This window comes from Sitophilus oryzae, unplaced genomic scaffold (genome assembly GCF_002938485.1).
Source record: "Sitophilus oryzae breed Bouriz unplaced genomic scaffold, Soryzae_2.0 scaffold_1440_pilon_pilon, whole genome shotgun sequence".
In the NCBI taxonomy this organism is placed as follows: Eukaryota; Metazoa; Arthropoda; class Insecta; order Coleoptera; family Curculionidae; genus Sitophilus; species Sitophilus oryzae.
In genome coordinates this window covers 2,090,924-2,110,065 of record NW_022146105.1, presented here as the reverse complement: position 1 = coordinate 2,110,065, position 19,142 = coordinate 2,090,924, and the positions used below count along the sequence as shown (strand labels likewise).

The following is a 19,142-nucleotide window of genomic DNA, read 5'->3' as shown; positions in this document are numbered from 1 at the left end:
CTCAGAATCCATAGCTCTGAACCATAGCAAAGAACTGACTCCACCAATGTTCTTCCAAGTCTCTTTTTAGTTGTTGCAGATAAGTTTCGGTTCCACCAGAGGCTGTTAAGACATCCAATAACTTGTTTGCTCTTCTGAATTCGGGTTTGTATTTCTTCTTTGCCCAAACCCTCGTTGTTGATATTAGCACCCAGGTATTTAAATTCGTCTACTTGTTGAATCTGGACGTTATCATTAATGAAGACTTCAAAACAAGCGTTGGAATTGACAGCTAAGTATTCGGTCTTCTTTAGACTAACCTGAAGTCCCCATTTGTTGTATACTTGATAAAGCCTCTTAGTCATGAACTCTAGATCGTATGAGTCCTGCGCAATCACGACCTGATCGTCTGCAAAGCTCAGGGTAAATAGTGTGTTGTCCCCAATGGGTATTCCCATACCTTGATATTTCGTCTTCCATTCCCTAAGGGCTAATTCGACGTAAGCGTTGAAGATCAGAGGAGATAAGCTGCATCCTTGTCGCAACCCTTTTGTGGTGTTAATTGGATTAGATAGCCTGTGTCCTATCTTAACGTACGATTCATTTTCTTTATATAGCTATTTTATTATCTTAAGCAAAGGTCTATCTACTTCTAAGATATTCAATACTTCCCATATCTTGCTGCGGGGAATAGAGTCGTACGCTTTCTCCAAATCAATAAATGCTAGATGGACTTCTTGATCTACTGCTATCTTTTTTTCCATCACCTGCTGCAGGACAAAAAGGTTATTTGTGCAAGATTTCCCCGGTGTGAATCCGCTTTGGTCTTCCGAGATTTTGTCACCAATACTGTCCCTGAGCCTACCCTGTAACACCTTTCCAAAAAGTCTGTTGACCGAACTGTTAATGCTTAGGCCTCTATAACAAGTGGGGTCGTTACGATTTCCCTTTTTAAAGATGGACACTATGTGAGCCACTCGCCATTCTCGGGGTAGTTTACTTTGCAGGCAGCATTGGTTAAATAGCTCTGCCAGACGCCAGCGTAGTCTTTGGGTTCCACACTTTAACAATTCGGCTACAATATTACCAGGACCTGGTGACCGTCCATTTTTCATTCTTTTGAAACTTTGATGTACTTCTCTTTTGCTTATCATTAAAGTGCCTGCAAGGTTGTTCTCATCTTCTACTGCTCGGAATTCTGGTCGGTTTTCTGTCAGTAATTCTGCATAGTAGTTGCGCCATTTTTCTATATCCATTCTATTCAAGAGCTTGTCCGTTTGATTGGTTTTCATTTGTCGGATTGTTCTCCATACCTCAGTACTCCGTGCGCCTCCTATTAAGCTTTCCACTTGCTGGCACCTTCTTTCCCAAATATCTGTTTTTCCTACCTTAATGGCGGCTCGTACCTCTCTATTTTTTTGCTTGTAATGTCTCCAGTTAGTATCTGTTCGGTCTGAGAGCCATCTTTGATAGAATTTTTGTTTGTCATTGATTAAGGTCTTTATGCTGTCAGTTATCCAAGCTGGTTCATCTTTTTTTTTCTGCATGTTCTGTTCACCTAAAACTTCGAAAGCTACATTTTTAATTAGGGTTTTTAGGTTGGTTCTACATCGTTACAGGCTTTCACTTCCTCTAGGGCTACATCTAATCTTCTCTGGTATAACCATTTAATACTGGCATCGTGTAGTAAATGAAGCTTGTACTTAATACGCTCAGATTCTTCAATTTCCAGTTCTTGTGATGTTGTGTATTCTATACTTTTGGCTCTGCTCTGGAAAGGTACTACTAATTCTGCAACGACCAGACGGTGGTGGGATCCACAATTTGCTCCTCTCTTAACTCTGCAGTCTTTGAATTTGAGTTTCGATATTTGTTTAGCAATCATATAATCAATTATAGATTTTTGTTGCAGAGAGGGCCTTTCTCGGGTGTATCGATGAATCAATTTGTGTGGGAAGAAGCCGTTAAGTTTACGTAGACCATTCAGTTCGCAAAAGTCAATTAACCTCTCTCCAGAATCATTAAGGACGTCCTCACTGTGTTTTCCAACCACTTTACTATCTTCTTTCTTACCAATTCTTGCGTTAAGGTCTCCCATGATTAAGACTTCCTGGCTCGGTTTTATTTCTGTGAGGACTTTTGAGAGTGCAGCATAATAAGAGTCTTTTTCCGCTTGGTTTGAATCATCTGTGGGCGCATAAGTTCCTATTATTACGGTTTCCAATCCGAAAATGGTCAAGGTGACAGTTACTATTCTTTCGTTGACAGCGTTGTAATTCTTGTAAAATTTAGACTCTTACCTTCAAACTTTCGTCAAAATATCAACATTTCGTTTTCACTCGTGGAGGCTAAAAATTCAGATAATTTAGCTACAAATTGCTTAAAATTGCAGCTGATCGATACAATAGAAAGTTATTAAAAGGTAGCGAACGCACTAACGGGAATATGCAAAAGGAAAACCGAATAGCGCCTAAAGAAAAGCGCAATAAATAGCACGTTAGAATCGAGAAACTCTTTTATAGAAGCAGAAGCGAAGAACCAGTCAACTGGTACCGATGCCACGTTGATAAGGTAATATCCCGGTATTTAAATACGCATGAATTATGTAGATGGGTACTTATTCGATTGGACATATTGATACTCCACTCTCTGTTATTAATAGTCACAATTTACACACAATACAATACCAAACTCCGCGTCCAACGTTTCAATACAATTTATATTCAAATCCAACACATTTATTTGAGTGTAATTGTGCTAAGTTATTTTGTCGTATAAAATACCCTACATATGTATGTTTTTGCCTTATTCGTTTGAGAAAAATCCCAGTACCGACTATTTCTATCTTCAGACTTCAGAATGTCGGATATATATAGTATATATCGACTTATTCGGAAAGAAATTTTCTAATAATAATAATAACTTAACATGCGGCGAATAAAAGAACTCGTTTCTATGGCCTAACGAATGTGGCGGCATTGCTAATCATAAACCTATTAATGAAATAACGTATTTAATTATAAAATCGAATCATAAATGTCGAGTAATAAATATGAAAATATTGACAAGTTATTACCGCAATTATATAAATAACTTAAAGTTAAGAAAGAACATATAAATATATTTCATATTGATTAAGGAAAAGTGACTGCAAAAACCTTTCCTAAGGACATTTTATTTAATTTATTCCATAATTCAATGTTAAGAAAAACGCATCAACTTTACATATAAAATAATACTTCACAAATAAGATCTTTAGCGTAAAGTTTAGGATATAATTAAATATAAAATCCCAAATTTTATACTAAACAACTAAACAATCTTTTAAGTTACTTCTTATTTTGTAAAATTAAACCCACTACTCCAGCTAATGTCATACCTAGTGAATAATTTTTACTAACAATGTTATATTAATACTGAAATATTACCTTTTCCACACAAGGTTGCCATACATAAAGAAATACAACAATTTGAAATAAAATTACGTGCCTAATTATTGAAAAGCTTGCCCTACAAACCGAACCTAGACTAATTTACTTGCCAATATTCATATTTTCATATTTAAATTGTAAGATGCAAAAAACGAAACAGTAATTAGCATGGCTGTGCGGTTATATGTTCATTACAACGGACATTAAAGCGGGAATTTGCTTTATTTCACATAAATCTAATACGAATAGGGCCATTTAACAATTTAAAAATCCAAGAGCGATTTTTAAAATTGCTCCAATGGAGGACATTTGCCGGCATTTAATTCGGCAATAACATTCCAACAAACTGACACTACAGGAAAGAGTTAAATACACGTTCTGCAGTCAGCAATTAGCTTGTACGTGTCTATACCACTTTTAACAGTGGTGTACAAATCAGGATTTACCCGTCACAACATTATTAAGTAAATTATATAGATTTATCGCAACAAATACTTCTAAATATAGCTTTATAAATGTTAAATGTTCCCATTTTAGTAATGTTTCGATATTTTAAATGTAGAATGTATGGAGTATTGTGTCCCCTTTTTTTAGTATCAGCGCTTTGAAAAAAGCCTATATCTGAGACTTTTTTTACAGAGGTAAGTTGGTTTCCACTTGGAAAGCAGCACGGTTCTGCAGTGTTTAAGTAGATCGTTTGCTTCTTCATTGCCTTCAATTCATTGGTGGGCTGGCACTAGGAGTAGGAGGACTTTATTTTCTTTACCTAATTTATCCAGCTTTTCTAGGCATTCTTTGACCAACTTCGAATTTATGGTTACTGAGTTGATTACTTTTAATGCTGCTTGACTATTGGATAAGATGGATTTCTTATTTCCGATAGTTTCTATCTAAGATAAGTTGTAAGTATCTTTCGATAGTGTAGATTTCTTCCTGAAGGATGCTGGAGTAGGTGCCCATTGGTTCGGAGTATTTAGTTTTCGGTCCAAATACACCTATCCCTGTTCCTGCTTTGGTTTTGTAAGCATCAGTATACCACGTTATACCTGCTGAGCAACCGTTTCTCTCTTCCAATTTTTTCTTCTATTGGTATGTCATCTATTGGGACTTGAAGGAGTGGAATTTTTTTTTGAAGATGTTCCAAGCTCCTGAACTGACAATTCTCCCAGTATTGTTTCCGTCAATGACCATTCTAATCATTGTCGCATTAGCATATCTACCGATGACAATGTGCAGTGGTGTTAGGTCTAGAATGGCCTCCATTGCTGCTGTTGGGCATATTATCATGTCTCCATGCACAGATCTTGCCTTGCTTTGCGATATTTTAAATAGCTTTTACTTTTTCCGGAACTATCCAACTGAAACAACTAAAAAATGTATCAGAAGCATTTTAACATTTCTTAAAAGACACTACATCTCGTTTCTGTAATATTGTGAGTAATGAACAACTGATTCTCTGGAATTATAGAATACATATCTTATTTTATCGATATAACGATACTTTTATGGTATAGATCATTCCTTAATTTGATTAGAATACTCAGAGACGTATTTTCGTAGAAATAATTATATTTTTACGTCAATTCATATATGAGAGAAAAGTAATATTATTGATACGGCTATGGCTTGGGGATCTTGTTGGGGTAGCAGACCACTAATAACTAGAAACTGCGCTTGAATACGAATGCCTTTTGCTCCCCATAAAATGTACGTAATTGCATCATTTCATTTCATTTCAACGTTTTCTAATAAATTTATTCCGTTGTTTCAACCCTTTCACCGTTATTCTTTAACTCAATTTCGATATATTTCTCGACAAATTTTGATTTTGTTATATCTATAGATGTCAAGCAACAAGTAGACGATTATTTGATTATAATTATTTATTTGGTAAGATTTATTAACTTGTAATTTTTATTTTAATGTAATAAGCCATCTAAAGAGTTTATCAAACACTTGACTTAATACGAGTAGTTTTTTGAGTTTTTATGATGCATAGGGGTAAAAAAAATGCAAAAAACAGATTAGCATTGTAGTCTAATGATCTGGTGAAGAAAGGATTGGAAATATCTGGTTCCGAGTTTATTAAATGGAAATAAAACGAAGGCAAGAAAGGTTCCTTCTACCTGTTGCCAAAAACGACGAAAAGAAAAAGTCGAAAACAAGTGTCAACAAGCGAAAGAATGGCGAGCCGCCGTTTTAAATTTATTTTATGGACTTTAGACAAAGAATCGGTGCTTAAAATTCGAGAAAAAAGTCAGTAGCTAGCTAGTTTCCAGTCCAAAGGACAAATGTACTGTTTAACAGACTGCGACAAATCACACAATAGGAATTCATAAATCTGCTAAAGAAACGGCATAGGCGAAGGCAGTTCTAAACTATCTTTTCATCGATCTACTTAATAATAAATCAATAAACCTTTCTTGGAAATTTAATTTAGTCAAATGAGAACCAAAATATTCACGTATTCTCCAATATGATAACCAGATACCTACCTCACCAATTCTATTCGAGAGTATTGCCATCTTCTGATAATTCTAACCAGAAAAAGAACACAGAATACATTTTCGGTTTGAAAGACTACGAATATAATAAATTAATCTATTCTGTAACGCATTAAGTATCTTGTATATCGTGACAGTTGACATGGTCTTTCCTCAATCGAAAAACACGAGCAACAAAACTGGAATAAGTCTTTCTCCATATTTAGCATCGCTTTGAAGTAGATCCCAGCTAATAGTTTTTGCCTCGAGCCAATACCAAATTTGTAACAACTGTGGCATATTTTATTTTATATATTTACTTAATTAGATCATTTGAAACCGGTTCAAAAACAACAAGAAGTCCGAACAGGCACAATGAAAAATGTCCACTACACTCTCAGTGATTTTATTACTTAATCGCCAATACCTTATTGTAAGGTAGTCGTATGGAATCAAGTTTTTTTCAACGACAATAATGGTGGAAAGAACAGTGTATTTATTCAATCATTACAAGTACAAATTATTTCGCCATTTTTTTAACTCTTTATCGATATATAACACAATAGATACTATAATTTTATAATATTTTTTTTCTGTATGTCTAATTGAATATTTTATATTTCAGTAGGGCCCATATTCAGTGGAAGTTTTGGCACTAATGGTACTTACACATTTTCTGTACCAGGATTGCCACCTGCAGCGCATTCTTTAGCAAAATCTGGATTTCTCTTTGATCATGGTAAGTTTCAATCTTATTTGATTATTATCCATGAGTAAATTTTATAGGTTATTGCCTCCATTTATATGTTTTATACGGTAGTGCAAATTCCGTCTAACATACCAATTATTTTCGTAGAAAAATCCTAACATGCGTTTTGAAAGTATCGATAAATATGACATATTCGGTCTTATTATTTTCCGGATATATTTATTGAATTTTTTGGGAGAAAAACTGTGCACTGCTACATCCAATAACGTCATATAAATGTCGCAGAAATAGGAATGCAACTAAACGAATTGGCTTTCGGCTTTTGATCGCTGAAAGAGATCTGAGAGGGTCTCGCTCGGTGCAAATGGGTGTTCACCCTCCGATTGGCTGCAAAAACTCTGATACTAACATAATTAAAGTACAAGCAGTGTAATTTTACTTAATTAAATTTCCTTTTAGACGGACGCTTGGTGTCAGCCTGAGCGTTAAACGCCGTTTTAAAAAACCATGGGCGTATACAAGGCAAATCGTAGACCTTGTTAATCCAACACCCACTAAATTTAAACAATTTTCAAAATTAACAAACATATTTGTTTTAAAACTAGGTAGTTTGATATTATACTTTATAAATTGTTAAGTAATTAATAGAAAATGTCGTGTCATACGATCTTTTACATGGAACTCAAGAAGATAAACAAATTGGACAAAGAAAATAAAGTCCTCCTAGAGAAAAAGTCCTCCTAGAGAAAATAAAGTCCTCCTAAAATAAAGTCCTTGAGACTGTATGATGAGTTATATAACTCAAGAAAGGGGAACACAATAGATATATAAAGTCGTGGTGATTAACTTCGCCCTCCTATGCAATTTACATCTACATCTACATGAAACACTGCCTACCTACCTAGGTATTCGCTTAAATTATGTAAGAAGTCGGATTTTGAGCTCCACTGAAGCTTTATAAAAACTACGCAAACCTGTATACGAGGACAGGCGCAGCAGGTGATGCGCGGTTACTTAAAATCTAGCGAACTCGACTGGCTGTGTAATGAATAGGCTGTGGTACAACAACTTTTCCAAAATATCACCTGGCCTTAAGATATTTGCCTTAAGTTTTTTTTTTACGCAGGTACTTAGTATCAGAGATCAAATTAAAGAAATTACTATATAGAAAAGTCGTTATCTGGAGAAGGATTTAATATTTTGCATCAGGAAGATGTAAATGACCTATTTGAATCACATATTGTTGAACTTAATTAAGAAGAACTCAAAGAATTGCAGAATAAGAATGAAACTGTAGAATGACATGAAGATGTAGTCCTGGAACCACAGGATAATTAACAGTGATAACTCTACACAAATGACTTACCATAGCACATAATCTTTGAAAATCAAAGAAATAAATTTTAAAATTAAACAAGATGCATTTACGACAATAAAATTTAAATTAAATAAAACAGATTTTTTTAATGCTTACTGAGATTTTTATAACAAAAATACGGAATTCTTACAGAAGTTAGACAAAAAATAAATTAAAAAGGTAGCAAATGTTACTCTCCAGTAAGTTCTGGTCGCAATTGAAATACTTCCTATCCATCTACGCCAGTGTACAAAGAAATAAGCGCCGTGAAAAGGGCCGGTGAAAACTTTTTACTTTTTTCCACTCAATGAACATTAAAACTCGGCATTTAATTTCATCAGAGATCTAAGAGGAGATTTTTGATCATAAAAAGAGGAGAAGAAACAGTGAGCGCCTTTCGGCGGATGTCACACTGTGACAATTCTCCCATTTGCGACTCTTATTAAAAAATTACCCTCCTTGAAACTTTAGTGTTTTGAATCTTTTCCATTTTCTTACTTATAAATTACTTATATTTCATAAGTTCTTTATTTATTTATTTTTTTCAGTTATTCAAAATATAAAAGATAAACTACAATATTCCCATTTTTTAATAAGAAAATTCAGGTTACGTATTCTCTCTGGAAAGAAAAAAATAATATGATTATTCTTATTAAACAAATGTTCAAAGATTCTGTTTTAATACCGTAAGTAAACTACCACAGAGAGCTCAATATTTATACTTAACTAAGGGTCTTACTTGACCACACAAACAAATTTGTTTAGGTCCTTCTAACCAAACATAAGACTGCAAACTATAGTATAGTACACGGTTTACATAATATAGAATTATATCATAACTACAATGGACTATTTTTTTAATTAATATTGGATTTCTTTGGAGAGTAACATTTGCTACCTTTTTAATTTATTTTTTGTCTAACTTCTGTAAGAATTCCGTATTTTTGTTATAAAGATCTCAGTAAGCATTAAAAAAATCTGTTTTATTTAATTTAAATTTTATTGTCGTAAATGCATCTTGTTTAATTTTAAAATTTATTTCTTCATATGATTTTAGTTAAGGAAATAAGTCTTACACCAAAAATATGCTGAGATAAATTTATGTGCATATTATTCCCGAAGTATGAACTTTAGGATAACAAAAACACATTTTACTCCTTCCAAGCGATGTAAATACCCATTCCTGCATATTTAGCTCTTGAAAAAGCCTAAGCCCCACATGACAGTTTCTTTTAATGGTCTAGCAAACCCTAGTCACGATAAAAACGTCATTTTCAAACTAGATATCCAGAAAAAAATGGCAGGACGGTCTCCTAAGCAAAAACACGGCCGTTTTTGCCCCGGACCGTAACGCTTATCCCATTAGCTTCTCAATTACATTAGAAACCCTAAATCCGAAGGCGTCATAGGTCAGTGCCAGACTGCACGTACGGTGAGTGACGTAAAAGACATTAGTCCTGAAAATAGGGGGACCGGACGAAACACGTTAAATGTTTATTTAACGTTCGATGCTAACCGCTCACTTGACGCTTGTTCCCCACTGGCTGACGTGTCCCCTAAAAGTCCGACATGTCATCAGGTGCTCAGCGGCGTCCCCAAACTCTTCCACCCCTTTTTAAATCGAAATTTTATTAAAATATACCAAGCATTAATTTAACTAATGAAATACTTCTGTCATTGAATTATAAAATAGACACAATATTTTATATATTATGATTTGTTTCCAGCTGACACAAAAAGCATCAAATAATATTGTAAAGTGTAGATTTCTTAAGGATTTCTCCAGCTTTTAATTCGATATAATTCCAGATAACTCTTTATTTTCGATATGACAATTGACTTCGCAAGACTCGGCACAAATTCGGGTCCAACAAGATCATTTTTGGTATCTTCCTTAACCAAACACTCTTCGTGAGGTTTTAGCAATACAATCATCCATTGGATTCTACTATTTCCAGTTTTCTTCGGTTGGCTTCCGTTATTCTCCATGTCTCTGCACCGTAAAGTAGACCGCTCTTTACAAGGATCTCATATATATTAATATTCCATTTTGTTTCTATTTTATTACTCCAAAATACGCCATTCAAACAACAGTTGTTCTTGTATTCTTCGATTTAGATACAGTAGCTTGTATTCTTCGATTTTTAATCTTGGTCATCTTTACCTGTAGTACCAAATATCACTCTTAGGTAATTATAGTTATTGCAGGCTTTTAGTTCTTCATTTTCTAGATGTATGCTAGATAATTCTGCACCAATAGGTTTTAATTATACTTCTTTTCATAGTGTTTTAATTCTACGCCCCTGGGACCCCATCAGACTTCTTGAACGCACCACCGTCGACTTGCAGCAGGCCCTACTGAACCAAATCCCTACGCCCTACACGATTACCTTACCTAATTACTCTTAACTGAACGCTTGCTACCTCCAAATTGTTTCGAACAACCCTGCCAATAATTCCATCACTCGCACAAGCCAATCAGCATCCGCCCAAACGCGTTTTTAATCTATTTCAACAAGAAATATCCCAGTAGGCTAATCCAAAGGGCAAAAATTGATTGTTATTAAATTGGTGGGGAGTGAATTGAACTTTGAAGGAATTTTATTAGCTTAGGGTGAAGTAAAAAAATACGGTAGTTATTTTATCGCTGGAATAGCAAACTTCAATACACAAACTTCATAATGTCTTTTTTTCTCAATAATATACTGATTCCATCTCTGTAACAAGTTGTGCAGGTCCTTAAGATTTTGGAGCATAGTTTTGGATCTTTATCGCAGATTCTGCAGCAGATGACTTCCTTTATTCAAGTTAAAATTGTTCAGGTGGCACTTTATTTCTGCTAAGCATTAGCAGTTTCTTAGCATTATGTCCTTGAATGAAGACCTGTTCCCCTGTCTGTTTCTCCAGTATATTCTTTTTTTCTCTAATCCAGAGTTTTAATGCACCATGAGTCAAACACTTGGGTATTCCCAGGACTGGATCTGAGACGGATTCACAGAGGCTAGTTCTCCATCTCCGATATCAGTCGTACCAAAGTTTATGGCACGAATGGAATGTCATCTCGGCGCACTCAGTGATGAGGTGTTCTGATGTTTCCACATTTTCCCAACAAATTTTGTATTTGCCGTTATTTCTTAGCTTCAATCTACTTACGTGTTCGTTGAGAAGACAGTGTCCTGTTAAAAACCCCGTGAAAATCCTAAGATTGTTCTATCTTAAATCTAGTAAAAACTTTGATTTTTCTTAACTTGACTCATACTGCACCATTTAAACAGAAAATATAATAATTGAGAAATTATAGAAGATATAATATAATTTTTTTAATGATGAATGGTTACTTGGATATTTTTTTGTTACAAAAAACTGATGGAACTGAAGGAAGATTGAAAGGTAGAGCATTTTTCGTCGTTACATAAAATGATAATTAACATCTGAGCAGAGAGACGACTGAAAAAGTCGATTTGGCACCATCTAAACTGAAGAGATGATTAAAGAATCAGTGGCAAATTTCAGCAAGCCGCGGGAGCGATTGAGATGGCCTCGGCGAGACGACAAAAAGCCTCTACAAGGTGTTTTTGCTATCGCGGCCGAGATGGAATCTGGTCGTGAGCCGTGAGAGACAAAGCTACGACATTGTTTGGCACGGCTCGGCATCAAACGATCCGGTTAATCACACCTGTTCAGAATTCGACGATTTTTATTCTTTGCCTCTGATGAACCGACTTGTCCGTATACTTTCGCCCGCTCAGTCATTAATCAAGTGGAAATATTTGTATAAAATATCTTTTTATAACTTTATAGAACATGCGCGAGATGCCGAGAAGCTCGCGGTATCCGTTGGCTGGCTTATTTTGGAAAGCGACAAAAAAACTGTATCGACGCGGCCGGAGCAGACGACAAGGCTTGGACCGATAAATAACTAATAAATACGGCCAGTGCGGGATTCTTCTTTAATTAATTTCGTATACAAAACATTCCTCGGCGTTATTACACAATTTTTCGCTTTTACGACACTCGCTGCCCAACAAAAAATGAAAGAATACCTACACTAGACTCTATCTCGAATTTAAAGAACCTTTTTACCTTATACGGAGCGATCAACAATGATTGAAATAGCTGGCAATACTGTATTAGAGGATTACTGATTGGTACTGATAAAACAATATACACTCACCGGCACGAAAAACGGGTACCTTAAATGTTTTATGTATTTTAAAGTTTTATATATTGTGTTTCAGTGATAAAGATAAATCAAGTCAAGTGATCAAGATAAATTATTTGTCTTTTTATTATCTCTTTGTAAGTTAATAATAAAAGTCCCCATCTGTCAATTATACAAGGGAACACAAATTGTTATTTTGATGACAATACCCTGTGCAATATTCAGGTGCATCTGTTGAAAAATACACTTACATTTTTTTCATTAAAACCATATCTTTGCTTCTGGACCCAGGCAACAGACCTATGAAATAGTGTTTATGATTTAGGTAATGTCACTGTTATTGAAAAATCTTATTATTATAGTCTGTTGGCCAGTTACTCTAGCAGATATGATTTTAACCCCAGAAGCTGTATCCGCTATAGTTAAGGTTTAATTGGTGGATGATGGAGATCAAAATTATGTCGCTAACAGATTTAGGCGTGCACGAAGTAGAGTGCAGTCGCTTGCTCGAGTCAAGTTCATATGCTAGTCAACCAGGTACCTTCGAATCGAGACAATCGATTTATTGTAAGTTTATCGCTATGAAACCGCCGTTTGTCAGTTTTTCAAATTATAATGAATTTTGCACCTGAGGAACTACATGTAAGAAGAACATTAAACGAAGCGAATCTTATGTCAAGAAGGCCTACTTCGGGATCACAACTTACAAGGTCTGTTAGGTTAGGTTATGTTAGTTGGTAGACGAAAAAATGTTAGAGTCTTCTTCAAAAGAGAATATCTCTAACAAAAATAAAGCTATTGAGATGAACAAAAAATCAAACTATCGAGATAGGATGTATCTAGACGATAAAATGATTTTTAAATTCCTTACTGTCTTAGCATTATTCCCAGGGTATTTCAAACTTTCACCAAAATATCAACATTTTGTTTTCCCCCGTATAATTGACAGATGGGAACTTTTATTTTAATTTAGAAAGATATACTAAAAAGTCAAATAATTTAGCTACATATTCGTTAAAAAATCATCAAAATCGGCCAACTAGAACAAAATATATTATACTTTAAAGATTTTAAGGTGCCCGTTTTTCCTGCCGGTGAGCATAGTTAGATGATTTCAAAATACTGTTAAGCAGGAAGTAACAAACGAAGATGGAACACTATTATATATAAATGTATTTATTTTATATTGGATTAATACCTTCTATCAAACATTTTTTTGTAATAAGTGATTTCTCTAAATTATCTAATCTTTTCTACTGAGGTACTACGAGGCTTAAAGAAAATTCAATTTCCATCAATAAAAGACCTGTTAAAATACCACCCCCCACAAACCTACAACGAATTTATTTTGTGTATGTGATAAAATTCTCCACCTTAATGCGCCATGTACAGGCAGTAATATTTTTTAGATTACTTCCTATAAAACTGATTTGCCACGTCCCCCTGGAACGTGAAAATTCCCGGACCCAACAGCAGCGTCGTCGCTGTATCCGTCTCATCTCGATTAAATATATTAGAGAATAAGTAATCCGCGTATCCAACGAAAATAAGGTGGAATGGAACGGGAACATATTCCGGCAAAGCAATTTCGTCGGAAGTTCGCGGCTAAACTTGTTCCCTCTTCCCATCTCGCTTCCTCCGCCGTCCTAAGCCCATTGGCCGTCTCCCTCCTCGAGATTGCCTGGATAGCGGTAATCTTCAGCAAAGTGATCCGATAACGAGGGAGCCTGACATATGGCTACACATGCTGTTCTCAGGATACGATATAAACAAACAGCTCTCTTTGCATATCCTTTGTAATGGGCTTCTTTCTTGGGAGAGGGTAGTTATCGGGCCTATTATGACATAATAAGGTAGGGAGGGCCTTATTACCGGGATCCTTGTCATATTTCTGGCTCGTTTTTATTCTAATTCGATTTAAATATTTATTATTATATTTTTTTTTCGTTCGGTAAACAGGCTATCTAGTAGACAATGTTGAATAATGCTATGAAATAATTTCTTAAACTTGCATTATTATAATACTCCAGTTATAAAAAAAGAGAACCAGATACAACAAAAGCCTAAAGATAAATGACGAAGATAAAAATTTCGAAAAAAATGCGGATTTCTGGCTTAAAACATCCCCTATATCTATTACTGTTCTCATAAGACTACAATGATATATATCTTCTTATTCTACACATTTTAATTAGTAAATAACAACGGTTTTAACAAAATCGGTGACCTGACGGAAATCGCCAATTTTCATGACTGTATGTATGAAAAAAAGTCGAAAAAATGCCAATTTTTGGCTATTTTTTTACTTAGATTCAAAGGTCTTTGAAAGATACTAAAAATAGTCCTAAAATTATGAAACCATCAGTATTTGTAGAAAATTTTATGTAGATTCAGAATATATACAGCTTTAGAGGCTTAGAGATCTTGGTTTTGTGAAAAAAATAATTTATTGAACTCTCGTATTTAGGCTATTTTTGATGACGGTTAAAACGTTCCCTATATTACTGGTCTTCTAAGACTAGAATGGCCTATACTTTCTTATTCTGCCCCTTTTAATTAGTAACTAACAGCTGTTTTACCAAAATCGCTGACATGACGAAAATCGCCCATTTTCATGTCTCTACATGGAAAAAAGTCGAAAAAATTACCACTTGGCCTTTTTTACCAAGATTCAAAGGTCTTAGAAATATAGTAAACATAATCCTAAAATTATGAAACTATCAGTATTTGTAGGAAATTTTATGTAGATTCAGAATATATACAGCTTTAGAGGCTTAGATGTCTTGGTTTTGGGAAAAAAATAATTTCTTGAACTCTTGTTTTTGGGCTATTTTTGATGATGGTTAAAACCTCCCCTTCATCTATTACTGTTATCCTAGGACTACAATGAACCTATATTTTCTTATTCTAAGCCTTTTAATTAATAAATGTTAAAACAGAAGTTTTGACAAAAAAATTGTATGGCTCTGTGATAGAAAAAAATGATCTCAATACGACAAGCAATCCTTCAAGATTCTATTCTAATTATTATCTATCACTACTAACGACTCTGAAGGGTTTAAATTAAAATGTCTGCTTAATTACTTGTTATTTATGTAACTATATAAAAGTATATTTGTAAAAGAAATAAGATTAAGATAATTGAGGCAAAGGAAAGGGGGCAGAATCTCAAATAGACATAAAAATCGCTGCATTTCAAGATGGCCACTTCCGGTAGCTACGGTTCAAAGAAGTAATGGCCGTGTTAAGACAACATTGCCGGCAATTACCATATTTCAGGGCCCCGTTCTCGGGCAGCGAGAGCGAACGGCCAGGTATTGTGCCCTTTCGGACTTGATATTATCGCGCTCAGTTGTTGCTCGCAAACGAAGATATCTTTGTAATTGCGCCTCCAGTAATGGCCGGCGATAAACTTGAAACTTGAACTTTAAAATTAAATTTTTAAGGGCTAGAGATAAGACTCTCGAAGCACTTTTTTCGCTAGCTCTTTGTGTCTGTTAGAAAACGACTTTTAAATTATTTGTTTTTGCTCCAGTGCATTTCCACATTTAATATGTTTGTTCAAAAATAAGATATACAGTATGTTCCCGGATTGTCTTTACAAGAGGAAAATAATTTTTTATTATTGACATTTTCAGAAAAATGCATTTTTCATAAAAATTGCTTGTTATAGAATGGTTATTCCCGTTTATACTTCTCCAAATTTCCATACCGTACGTATACTGGGTGCGTCTCAAAAATGCATCCCCTTCTTATTTTTTCAGATAAAAAAACGAGATTTGGTATGTTAGTATATGACATAAATTAGGGTTGACTGACGTATTCAATTGTTTTTGGTCACTTCCTGTTTCACCGCAAATGACTACAACTTTTGATTTTTAAATGGCCAGCCTCGTTTTTTTTTACTTAATTCGATAGAAAATGACACTCTGAAGAGAATGACATATCATATGTCAACTTTTGACATTTTCTCATATGGTTTATTTGAAATTGTAACATGCACATAACACATAACGACAATTTGACTCGAAATACCAAGTGTATGGTACCAAACTATTTGTAAAAAATGCTTTTTCCAAATATACTAATGAGCCACTCTCGTTCCATTTGAAAAAAATCAGATATGATTAAAACTACGATTTGGGCATCTTTTAATAGGCCAGGACAAGACACGAAAAACATAGACGATCAAATATATTTTTCTAAAGCTCCTTGATTAAAAATTAGTGTTTTTAAAACAGGCATTGCACTCTAGATTGAAATTTAAAATACGCTTTTCTTTAAAGCGAAAATGTTAAAAGTTGACACATGATATGTCATTCTATTCAGAGTGTCATTTTCTATCGAATAAAGGAAGAAAATACTGAAAGTGCCATTTAAAAATCAAAAGTTGCAGTCATTTCCGGTGAAATAGGAAGTGATCAAAAACAACTGAAAACGTCAATCAATCATAAATTATGTCATATACTAACATACCAAATATCGTTTTCTTATCTGAAAAAATAAAAAAGTTATAGGGGGTGAGCCACTTTTGAGGCACCCGGTATAAAAGAGGCTACACCATATTTAAAAATGGTTGAATGAGCTGAAAATGAGAGGAATAAAAGAAGATGATTCTGAAATAATTATAAGGAATAGGAAACTCATTGTGTGCGTATCTAAGGTATATCTTAGACAAAAAAAGCCCAAAGACATATTGAGGGCAAAGGACAACACTAGCTTCCCTGATGTTCACTTGATACTTTTACGACAATTTTTTGTGTGCAGAATACTTTATTTAGTAAGAATAGATAGGTAATTGATATAATTAAAAGCGAATTGTAATATCTGTTGAATGTAGCGAAGAATTTTTGAGCTTGTCTGCACCGAGGAATCATTTAAAACGGGTCAATACACCGGTCAACAGCGGAAGAGGCCAAAGCCTTTCAAAATCCCCGGGATAGCGGGGACTTTTTATGGCGGCATTTAGCTCAATCACATTCCGAGCGTTTCACAACTTTATCCATTGTCACAAATCGCGTTTGAACAGGCCACAGCTTCGCAATTACCTAAGCATTTATTGGAGAAGTGGCAAACGACTTCGCCTCTCGTCGAAACAATGGCAATAAAGAGATTTTTTTATGGCCGCCCTCTCAACATCCGTTTACGGCCTCGCCGATTGCTCACGCTCTGTCATATTTGCAGTAAAAATGTTCGGCCACTTTGTCAAGAAAACAGTCTAATCCTCTGCGTAATTTCTTGAACGACCGATTTCTAATTGTGCTACGCAAAAAAATCCATCTAATAATGTTTATAAAATTGATTTTTTCAACCAATTTTTAATGATAATTGAAACTTTGCATATAGTTAGTAGCATATAGTCTGTCCAACGAGAAGATCCTTGACAGTGATAGATGTGTCTGTCATTTTAATTTCAAAGTAGTTTATTTTATTTTACAAAGAAATAAGTTGGTACAACTGGAACGCATAGCAGGATATATTTAAAATTTGATTGACAAGATGACAAGTGATTACTTCAAAATATTGTGAAAAACTGTATAAAACTGAAAAATGTAATCGAGTTATTTTATTTAATAAAAACGGTATGTGTTAATACAAAACAAACAAGAACAAGACACTACATACAAAAAAAATATAAAAAAAGAACTATTACTTACTTTCAAGCTTTATGAAACTACCCGCATTTATGATTATATTTACTTTTAATTTATTTATTTTTCAATAAATTGTGGTTCATCCGCAATTTTTTTTTTTGCTTTAAATTCTTATTTAAGTGTATGCTTTTTACTAATATATAAATACCTGCCAAATTTTATAGGGTGTTATAGGTTGATTAATTAACTTTAATGTTAATTTTTTTAAACCAGTACCTTTTGACGTTATTTTTCTGCAGTACTAAAATTCATTATTTCCCTCTCGTGTGATGTCGATATTTTACAGCTACTCCAGTTTTTAGTATGTGTTTAGTTTGATCCTTCTACCATATACGAGATGCACTTATCTACGACGAAATGGTATACAAACTTTATCGATGGCAACTTCATTGGTGTATAAGACTTTCTGCCTGGGCAGCGAGTATTAACCATAAACTGTGCTCTGGGTCTACAGTTAATTTTCACTCAATTTTTCCTCCACTTGACTTCAAAAGACACAAACACACGTAATAATACGAATCAAAATGCATCATCTTCCAAAACGCAGGGTATTGCATAAGGTATTAAACAAAAGTTGACAGAAAATTATAACCTATAATTTGGCAAGACTTTGACAAGCGTCAAAAATGACAAAAATCTAAAGGCGAGTTCATACGCATCGGTGTCCGTTTGTCGTTCATCGTTCCGTCAAACCAATAAAAATGAAATACGATTTGTCATTTTTTAAATAAACCAATAAAACTGGTTAAAAACAAGAAGACACGACGCATGACGGATTTATATTTAAACCCATCCATAGATAACTTAAAAATTATTAGAAACTTTTTTTAGTAAAATAAATAGATTGGTATGGGACGTCATCTGCTTTTCTTCTGTCATCGTCTGTCGAAATCTTACCTGAGAAAAAAAACAGAGTATACTATATATTTAAGTATTCCACGCATTCTAATTAGTAAATAATAGCAGTTTTATCAAAATCGGTGACATGACGAAAATCGCCAATATTCACGACTACTCACTATTTCGCAATTTTTTACTCATTTTCAAAGGTCTTAGAAATATAGTAAACATAGTCCTAAAATTATGAAAATAACAGTATTAGTAGGAAATTTTATGTAGATTGAGAATATATACACCTTTAAAGACTTAGATACATTGGTTTTGTGGAAACATTAATTTTTTGGGCTCTCGTTTTTCAGCTATTTTTGATGAAGGATAAATCTATATTTATTACTGTTCTCGTAGGACTACAATGGAGCTCCTATATTTTTCTATTCTCCGGCTTTTAATTAGTAAATAAAAGTAGTTTTAAGAAAATCACTGACATAAAGAAAATCGACAATTTTCGTGATATATTATGTACGGAA

At 34.2% G+C, this 19,142-nt stretch overlaps 1 protein-coding gene across 2 annotated transcripts in view; it reads left to right on the top strand.

The window, feature by feature from the left end:
• LOC115876746 (E3 ubiquitin-protein ligase RNF220-like) overlaps window positions 1-19,142 on the top strand; it is a 103,650-nt gene that overhangs the window by 28,798 nt on the left and 55,710 nt on the right. For both annotated transcript variants that reach the window (XM_030892654.1, XM_030892653.1), the window contains one exon: window positions 6,519-6,632. In XM_030892654.1, coding sequence (XP_030748514.1) covers window positions 6,519-6,632 — 114 coding nt within the window. The remainder of the gene's footprint in view (window positions 1-6,518; window positions 6,633-19,142) is intronic.